This window comes from Ostrinia nubilalis, chromosome 16 (assembly GCF_963855985.1).
Source record: "Ostrinia nubilalis chromosome 16, ilOstNubi1.1, whole genome shotgun sequence".
Taxonomy (NCBI): Eukaryota; Metazoa; Arthropoda; class Insecta; order Lepidoptera; family Crambidae; genus Ostrinia; species Ostrinia nubilalis.
The window spans coordinates 12,700,634-12,710,863 of record NC_087103.1 but is presented as its reverse complement, the minus strand read 5'-3'; the positions used below and the strand labels follow the sequence as shown (position 1 = coordinate 12,710,863).

Here is a 10,230-nt window from a genome sequence, read left to right as displayed (position 1 = left end):
TATTGGTAGCTTCTTCTTTTTTGGTTTATTCTATTAGATTGTTCAAAATCAAACGAATCATAACATCCTTTGATTGGCACAAAACTTCATAAATCTTTGGCAATTCTTCGACCTCATTCGGCTCAACGTTGTATAACCGCACGAATCAAGATTCGAGTAGATTACGTTTCTCATTTTGCGACCGCAGTTGTAAACATTGGAAACAATTTGACGTTGAGCAAATATTGGAAACGGTATATGTATAAAGCTACAGTTTATGTCATAGAGTTGCGTATTATATGGTGGTGGTTCAAGTACAAAAGTGGTTAAAGTAATTTTTTATTTATTTTATTTTATTTATTAAGGTACAGCAACAGATTGCAAATCATGGCTTAAAAATAAAGTACATTGAACAAAGATTAACAATTAATTTGCACTCCGATTGTAGCTGAACACAACATTCGTTTTAGTCTAGCTTTGATTTAAGTGATACAGTAATTCTAATAAATACATGCATGTTAATTTACAATTTGCACCTACACAATTTAAGAAAAGATGCACGAGAAAGTGAGAAAACATCTAGATCCTTGCTAATTTCATTGTAAGCTCTACACATTCGGAACACTGGATTGTTGTACGTTACATTATTCTGACATTGTACAGTAAACGTAACTATTTCAAATCATGCCGCGCCAACATTCGTTTAAAACTTCATTCGTTTCGCTCGTTCTAATCAACCAATAGCAACGCTCGATTCCTACGAGCATATCGATGGGAGTCGATCCTGATTGGCTGAAAATACGAGTGTGATGGCCGTCCTCGTCGCGAGCTGCAGCGTTTAAAATTGCTGTTGCAAATATTTTCAATTTCGCTATATTTTGACTGTATTTCCGTCTGAGAAGTGTTGTGGTGTGTTCTGGGTGAATTATCTCTGTGCCCCATCGTTTGCACCTGAATCCGAAGACTACCAGCTGGGATCCGACCTGCGCGTGAAAACCGCGTGGCTGCAGACCGCACTCGCTAGATTTCAAAAGAGGATCAGAAGAAACCACCCTGTCCACTCGTACGTGGAAGAAAAGCCTGCTCCCACCGGTAAGTGGTTGTTTATTGGTGGTGGGCGAGCGAACCGCGATTCGTAAATTTGTTGGCAGGGCTCCTTTCAGGGGTTCTGACCCAGAGTGCTGCAATCGGCCTGTTCCGGCAGGGCCATTGACTGCACATCTTTATGGTGCCGAAACCCGGGACAGGTGGCTCCTGATCTAATTTTGATATCTAAAATCCGACCCGTAAACATAGCTGGTATTTTTTGGGAATTTTCCGTAATATTTCTACCTAATATTTACCGTAAAATCATACAAATAATAATTCGTAACGTTTCTCAAGACATTAGGTTCAATTTGCAATACATTTCTAACATTATATCATCGAAATCGTGAACTTGCAATTTTATTAATATTTTCGGGTAGTGAAAACTTCTAGCGCATTCCATAAAATTATTCGTCCATTTTGTACTTTGAGTTCATTCGTTCCATTTAAAATATTCACTCGTTACGTTAACGTTTCACTCACTCAGACGTCAAATTGTATGGTTCATTTCATTCGTTCCTTTGTAACTCACTCAACAGCTGTCAACAAACAATCTGTTGTCAGTTTTATTCGTTTATTTGCAACATTAATTTATGCACTCGCTTATTCGTGTTTCAGTTTATTTCGTATTCTGATACCCACTTGTTGTTTTGTCGCGGATCATAGGTACAAACATAAACTTTGTCTTGTATTTATAATTTATTCGGCTGTGACAACAACACAAGTGTTACTCGTTTGTTTATATTACAGATCATACTTAAGCAAAGTGTTTTAGTATAATTTATTCGGCTGTAATATCGACAATTATTCGTTTCACACTCCAATTAATCGATATTTATTCGTCTTTCAAACGTTTCTTTAGTCGGTTCCTTCACCTGCGTGAAGCGAAATACCTACAAGTTGTGACGTAAAATACGCCAGCTGTTGCGACTTGCAGATACCTACACTGCAGTTGTTTACGTTCTTATCGGTACGCTTCACTCGCTCGAAGCGTAATCGTTTTATTTTAATTCGAGCTTTCTATTTGACGTGGTTTGGTAGTAAATCACACGTATTTAATTTTGTTGTTGATACAAGTAGCTAAACTTGTAATCATGTCTTACAAACCGAAGCGTCCTACTCGCAGACTTAGCCAAGTTAGCAAATCTAAATCGAAACCTAGTTCAGAGTATACGATACACGATTTACCGTCATTACGTCGTAAGCGTACTATCGCTTTGAACCGTATGTTGAAGGCATTAGAGGTCGGTATTTCAACACAAACCGAATCAGATGATAGTTTATGCGATCTTTTTCTTTCTTATTGCGATGACGTTGAAAATATAAGGTCAGACTTTGAACTCGCACACTATTCAATACTTGAATTGTTGAACTCGTCTAGTGATGATGATGAACAGTGTGACGATGACGACATTCGAACGCGTTTTGATGATGCTTACTTCAAAGTTATGTCAATAGCAAAACAATTGCAAAAGGCAGAAGCAAACGTCATGAGAAGTCACTCTAAGGCAGAGTCTTCATCATCTAGATCTCATATAAAGTTACCTAAAATTCAATTACCTACCTTTTCAGGTAATATAAAATTATGGCCTGAATATTTCAATACGTTTAATGCGTTGATCCATGACTGTCATTCCCTTACCGATGTGGAGAAATTTCAATATTTAGTGTCAACATTAACCGACGATCCACTACTGCTTATTCGCAAATTTCCTATAACAGGTGATTATTACTCGGATGCGTACGCGGCCTTAGTCGCCCGTTATCAACATAAACGTGAATTATCTTTCACCTGCTGGAAAGATATTTTAAACGTTTCTTTCAAATTTAATAATGCAACTGAGTTTCGTCGATCGTTAGATTGCATTGACGAAAACTTAAGCATCTTACGTAAACAAGATCTTCCTGTTCATAATTGGGACTTTATCCTCGTTTATCACATTTTATCTAAATTAGACTCAAAACTGCGTCGTGAATTCGAAGAAAAATACGTCAACACGGAGATTCCTGAGTATTTACAACTAAAGGACTTTTTACATTCAAAGTGTGAATCATTATTGCGTGATAGTCATTTTTCTGATAGTTCAAAACCTATTACCTCGGCCAAAGATACACGTTTAACATCAAAACCGACTTTTAATAATTATTCAAAGCGCGCCAATGTGACTCATACTTTATTAACGAATAACTCTAACCGGAGTCAAAGTGAAACGTCTGAAAATAATAACAAACCGGTTTTGAAGTGCACATTGTGTTCTGATTGTCATTCAATAACACGTTGTAAATCGTTTCTCGCTAAATCCGTAGACGACCGTATGTCATACACAACAGAGGCGAAATTGTGTTACAACTGTCTCAAGTCGTCCCATCAATTAAGGGATTGTAGATCTATTTTTCGCTGTTTAAAATGTAAACATAAACATCACACGTTATTGCATAGGGAGCGCACGGACAAACCTGGTGTTGATAAAGGCTCCACTGACTCTCAATCGGTTTCTCTGTTTGTTAAAGGAGAAAATTCAAAACCTTCAATAAATAACTTAAATACGACTGTATTGTTGGCTACGGCGATAATACAAATACAAGACTCGGACGGTAATTATCATTCTATTCGCGCACTATTCGATACCGGTAGCCAAAACAATTTTATTACCCAAAAGGCAGTTGGTTTCTTGAAACTTAATCCAGTTTCATGTACAACTAATATAAACGGTTTGGGAGGTGTAGCAGCTGACGTCACCAGCATTGTTCGCTGTTCGGTTGCGTCAAATAATCGCCCGTTATTCGATTTAGATATGCACGTTATAACCCACATCTGTGGTGAGCAACCTTTAGCTAAACTCAACACGTCGGGTTGGACTCACATTAATGCGTTACCGTTAGCCGATCCAGGTTTTGACATCCCTGGCCCTATCGATGTTTTGCTCGGCGCAGACGTTTTTGCTGAGTCGCTTCTTTCTCAGCGTATAAAGGGCGATAATTCAAATCAGCCACTCGCAATTAATTCGGTCTTTGGTTGGCTTCTGTTAGGTAGAACGCCACTTGTAACCTCATCTTTGGTACAAGTCTCTTCGAAGGCTGACAGCGAGTTAGCCTCGATCGTACAGCGTTTCTGGGAGGTGGACAGTGTTCCTCAAGCATCACCTCTCACAAATGAGGAGATTTTGTGTGAGCAACTTTACGCGGCTGACCACTATCGCGATGTGCGTGGCAGGTATGGAGTTCGTCTTCCCTTCAAGGACACGGTGGAACCGGTCTTTCATGGTTCTCGTGATGTTGCATTAAGGCGATTCCATGCAATCGAACGTCGCTTGTCACGTGATCCTATAGTACACCAACAATATTGCGAATTCATGGATGACTATGAGAAATCCGGCCACATGTCGTTAGTTAAAGCTGCAGAGCTCAACCAGGGTAAATTTTACATTCCGCACCATTGCGTGTTGCGGCCAGATAGCGTCACAACAAAATTGCGCGTCGTCTTTGATGCTTCTGCAAAGGACATTAAAGGAATTTCATTAAATGATACCTTGCTAACGGGACCTAAATTACAGTCCAATATCATTGGGATCCTCCTTCATTATCGACTTCACGCGGTTGTTTTTATGGCTGACATACGTCAGATGTATAGACAAATTCTGGTCTCTGATGATCATAGAGATTACCAGAGAATCCTTTGGAGGTCTGGCCCTGATCAATCGCTTAAAGAGTATCAACTCAACACTGTAACGTATGGCGTTTCATCCGCACCGTTTCTGGCGTGTAGAACAATTCAACAATTGGCAGAGGACGAAGGTAATCGTTTCCCTCTAGCCAAACAAATTATCTCATCCGATATATACGTTGACGATATCGTCACTGGTTGTGAAAGCTTGACCACTGCGTTAGAAGCTAAATCACAAATCGTTAAATTATTCGAACTAGGTCATTTTGAACTTAGGAAATGGGCTAGTAATTCGCCAGGATTGCTTTCAGATCTTTCCCAGGAAGAGTGTCTTCTGGATTCTAAATCGTTCTCTGATGAGCAATATCCTACACTCAAGGTACTTGGACTCAAATGGAATCCAGTATCCGACTCATTTTTATTCGATGTGAGCTCATCCAATCGACCGTGCACTAAGCGGATTATTCTTAGTGAGATCGCTAAAATATTCGACCCGTTGGGCTTCCTATCACCTCTCACGATTCAAGTCAAATGTTTGTTACAAAGACTCTGGCTTCTCGGAATTTCCTGGGATGAGCAACCTCCCGAAGGAATTATCAACCTGTGGGAAACTTTCTGTCATCAGCTATCATCAATCAAGGAGCTCAACATTCCACGTCGTCTCACTTTTGATGATGTCATATCATACGAACTGCACGGCTTTTGTGATAGCTCGGAACTCGCTTACGGAGCAGTTATTTATCTACGCATCCTATGCGCTGACGGATCTATTCATACTCGGCTGTTATGCGCCAAGGCTCGTGTAGCTCCGCTTAAAAGACTTTCTTTGCCTCGACTTGAACTCTGTGGAGCTGTAACGCTCGCAGACCTCACACAACTCATTCTTGACACGTATCAGACCAAAATACCTATCGATTCAGTTCACCTTTGGTCCGATTCGACTGTTGTTCTATCTTGGCTTCGGTCGCACTCTTCGCGCTGGACCACGTTCGTCGCAAATCGCGTCAGCCGCATTCAGGATACGATTCCTGCGGAGTCCTGGCATCATGTCGCATCTGGTGACAATCCTGCGGATGTGTGTTCTCGTGGACAATTTCCCCACGATCTGCTTCATAATTCACTGTGGTGGTCAGGTCCATCCTGGCTGTCAAAACCAGCTAATTGTTGGCCCAAAGGCAGGTTTCCGACATGTAATGAGGAGCAAGTTGTGCGTACTGAGGAGCGCCATTCAATTGTACTGATGACCGACCAAAAAACTGATGAACAACAGTACTCAATTTTTGACATGTTATTAAAACGTTTCTCATCGTTAGAGAAAATAACTCGTATCGTTTCCTACATCCGTAGATTTCTACATAACATTCGTTCAAAAGATCCGAGTCAACGTCTCAGCAGCTCAATTCTAACTGAAAACGAAAATCATCAATCGTTATTACTCATTGTAAAATCGGTTCAAAATTCATCATTTAGTAATGAGATAAAATATATCAAATCCAATAAATCGTTACCTAAACCGTTCCAAAAATTGAATCCGTTTATGGATGAGATAGGTATCCTCAGGGTGGGCGGTCGCCTCTCACGCGCCGGTCTCGAGTTTGATCAAAAGCATCCAGCGCTCTTACCTTGTGAGCATCCATTTACTGATAAGATTATCGAGTCTGTTCATCGAAAACACTGTCACACAGGTCAAAATACCACTCAGTATTTACTTTTACAACAGTTTTGGATTCTCTCCGCAAAACGCGCCATTCGCCGCTGTCTCTCTAAATGCATACGATGTTATCGAACTAAACCAAAACCATTAGAACCGTTTATGAGCGACCTACCTTCTTATCGTTTAAATCAAGTAAAGCCGTTTTCAGTAGTGGGCGTAGACTTTGGCGGACCTTTCCGAATCAAACTCGGGACCCATCGCGGTGCAAAGATGGACAAAGCTTATCTCTGTCTGTTCGTTTGCTTAGCGACGAAAGCAGTCCATCTCGAGGTGGTGTCTACTCTTTCCACGGATGGTTTTATAGCTGCGTTGCGTCGCTTCGTTGGTCGTCGCGGACGATGTAGTATAATTCATGCGGACTGTGGAACGAACTTTGTCGGTGCCAGCAATTATTTGTCATTGCTAGAGCAAGCCTCGCATCTCGAGCAAATTAAATTCGACTTTAATCCTCCCTCAGCCCCACATTTTGGTGGAGTGTGGGAAATCCAGATTAAGGCTGCAAAATCGCATCTGTATCGTATAGTAGGAAATCAAGTCTTAACGTTTGAAGAACTTAGCACTTTATTTGTTCAAATAGAATCTGTTTTGAATTCGCGACCGTTGTGCGCATTAAGCACTGATCCAAACGATTTAAACGTACTGACCCCGGGTCATTTCTTAACGCTGGAACCACTTACAAGCGTTCCTGACGAGGATTACTCCTCTGTTGCGCTGTACCGACTTAATCGTTGGCAGCTAATTCAATCTTTCGTTCAAAGCTTTTGGACTCGTTGGAAGAACGAATACCTAACTTCTTTAACTCAACGTATGAAATGGACAAAAGTCTCCGATCCGTTATCCGTTAATTCTATCGTAGTCATCAAAGATGACAATCGTACACCTTTACAATGGTCTTTGGGAAGGGTATGCGAGTTACATCCTGGTCCTGATGGAACCATTCGAGTAGCAACTATTAAAACTAAAGACAGTATTATCAAGCGACCGCTTGTTAAACTGTGTCCTCTTCCCATAGACGCTTAATTCGTTATTTAAAAAAAAAAAAAAAAAAAAAAAAAAAAAAAAACCCCATATGCTTAGTTTAACATTAGTTATTGGTAGGAAGTAATTAATACTCATGCGTTTCTTTTTATACGTCATAAATTTCAATGTTAGTCGTCTTCGGTATTTTATCATAGTCTTTTCGTTATTTATCTGGAAAATACCAGCTGTATTTTGGTGGGCGGTATGTACAGTAAACGTAACTATTTCAAATCATGCCGCGCCAACATTCGTTTAAAACTTCATTCGTTTCGCTCGTTCTAATCAACCAATAGCAACGCTCGATTCCTACGAGCATATCGATGGGAGTCGATCCTGATTGGCTGAAAATACGAGTGTGATGGCCGTCCTCGTCGCGAGCTGCAGCGTTTAAAATTGCTGTTGCAAATATTTTCAATTTCGCTATATTTTGACTGTATTTCCGTCTGAGAAGTGTTGTGGTGTGTTCTGGGTGAATTATCTCTGTGCCCCATCGTTTGCACCTGAATCCGAAGACTACCAGCTGGGATCCGACCTGCGCGTGAAAACCGCGTGGCTGCAGACCGCACTCGCTAGATTTCAAAAGAGGATCAGAAGAAACCACCCTGTCCACTCGTACGTGGAAGAAAAGCCTGCTCCCACCGGTAAGTGGTTGTTTATTGGTGGTGGGCGAGCGAACCGCGATTCGTAAATTTGTTGGCAGGGCTCCTTTCAGGGGTTCTGACCCAGAGTGCTACAATCGGCCTGTTCCGGCAGGGCCATTGACTGCACAGACATTTTGGCAGGGAAAAAAGTTTTTGCGTTCTTTTACTACCACCTATCTTAAGTGAAAAATGGCTCAACAGTTCACTGCAGTCACATTCGGAATTCAAGATCTTATAGAGCGTAGCCATGCCAGCAATGCCTCTCCTAGATTGAAGGGTGCTCACCCTAAAAATTTTTGTCATAGAAGCTTTGTTATCGGTCTGTTTAAGAGTGAAATTGCACTAAAAGACCTTAGATTCCAGTAATCCACTTCTCATTGCTAGGTATTCTAAAATTAGTTTTAGTCATGCAAGAAATGGGCTTATGCCCGTTTTCACCATCAATCCCTTATTTTTAAGAGACCCCTTTTACAACAAAATTCCTGTTGTTTGTTACCATAGAGATCACTTTAAAATTAAGGATTGATGGTGAAAACGGGCATTAGTTTATTAGCTAGCACTATGTGCTTGCTACTGTGCTCGCGACATCATCTTTGTGAAGCTGGAAACGCCAAACAATAAAAAACGCTAAGCGCAGTCACAGTTATACATAGCCAATTAAGTAAGAACTTCTTCGGTAACTTCATAATACAGATTCTTTTTCTCTTTCTCCAGGGTCCATTCAAAGTTAAGGTACCTACAAGCACCCACTTGTTGGAAGACGACCTACAAGTGCCAGTCAATAAAAGATATAAATACCTACTACCTACTACTACCTACCTACAAAGCATCCCCAGAATCGCTTCAAGAACATCTATTAAATGAGGAAAAACACCCATAATTCCAAGAATAATCAACCAACACAGGGTCCCTTACTTGAATGGGGCAATAATTTGACATTTACTCAAGAATTGATTCCTCCAGAGACCACTACGGATCCCTGAAAAGAAAATTCAACCCCCCAGAGCCAAACGGATACGGGACCAAACAAAAACAATTTGTGATTCGCAGAATGTACTGTAAAGTTGTACGGAACCCGGAAAGTTTTTCAATTAAGATCCGGATGGCGTTAGGCAGAATGACGAATCGAGGAAAAAACGGCATTTTAAAGTACGTATAATATATATTGGCTGCTTAAGGTCAGACCTTTTAGATACGATATATCTGGAATCCTTATTCAACATCCCTTAACTTGGACTTTTCTAGAAAAATTTTAGGCTAATTATAATAAAGCCTAAAATTCTTTAAAAAGCAATGGCTTTTACTCTCTGCAAATTGCAAGCCCAAACTTCAAATCTAACATCAGGATTGTGCATTACTACCTCAACAACAACACGTTACAACTCACATGACGAAGCTATTGTTTGTTTGCTACACATAAACAAACTGTACTGAAATAATCGCACGAAAAGCAAACTTGAAACAATGTTCGAATAATGAGAAAACTCAATTAATTGTAACAACATGTAGCTGCATTTTGTCGACGAAACCATTTTAACGTAAAACTTGAATTCCAAAAATCGAGACAAATTTTTCGGTATTCCAACACTCAGAGTGTGCTCAATTACGAAAATCGTACACGAATTTCTATAATTCGAATAATATTAATCGAAATTACCTGCCAGAATCTGTGGCGGAAAATTTCGCCTCAAAAATTTTAATCGCAGCGAGTACTTAAACAAATTGGAATGGATCCGGGGTAACTCTTGAACTGAATTGAAATTGAACGGACACGAATTGGGTTAATGCCGGCGTAACATGAGGGTTGAAGTGTACCGAGACAGGTAGTGAGTTGATGGTGTTACATAGTTATGTCTTAGAAGTGTGGTTCCGACAAAGTAGATTATGACCACCACAATCTTCAATATTAGGCTCGGCGCAAATGGGCCATCGACCACAGCCACCGGTGGCTGTCGCGCGCTACAGCCACATTTCTAAGAGTGTCAGAAGCGTATAGCAAGTGGCCGTTACCGGACACACGTGTGCGGCGCGTCTATACAATTATTAAAAAGTGTGTTAAGTCGCCGTCGCTGGCCACCGGTGGCAGTGGTCGGTGGTCCATTTGCGCCGAGCCTAAAGGTCAACCG

The 10,230-nt window shown here is 40.7% G+C and overlaps 1 protein-coding gene across 1 annotated transcript; it reads left to right on the top strand.

Moving 5' to 3' along the window:
- Positions 1-534: 534 nt before the first annotated feature.
- LOC135079557 (uncharacterized) lies at positions 535-8,835 on the top strand. The gene is made up of 5 exons (XM_063974209.1): positions 535-546; positions 882-1,071; positions 3,787-5,804; positions 7,915-8,104; positions 8,819-8,835. The coding sequence occupies exons 1-5, from the start codon at positions 535-537 to the stop codon at positions 8,833-8,835; spliced, it is 2,427 nt and encodes an 808-aa protein (XP_063830279.1).
- Positions 8,836-10,230: the final 1,395 nt, after the last annotated feature.

Excerpts from the sequence above, each read along its gene's own strand:
- LOC135079557 (XM_063974209.1), top strand. Across the intron at positions 1,072-3,786 it reads AGAAAAGCCTGCTCCCACCG|GTGTAGCAGCTGACGTCACC; the intron begins GTAAGTGGTTGT and ends ACGGTTTGGGAG. Across the intron at positions 5,805-7,914 it reads CTGGTGACAATCCTGCGGAT|TGTTGTGGTGTGTTCTGGGT; the intron begins GTGTGTTCTCGT and ends CCGTCTGAGAAG.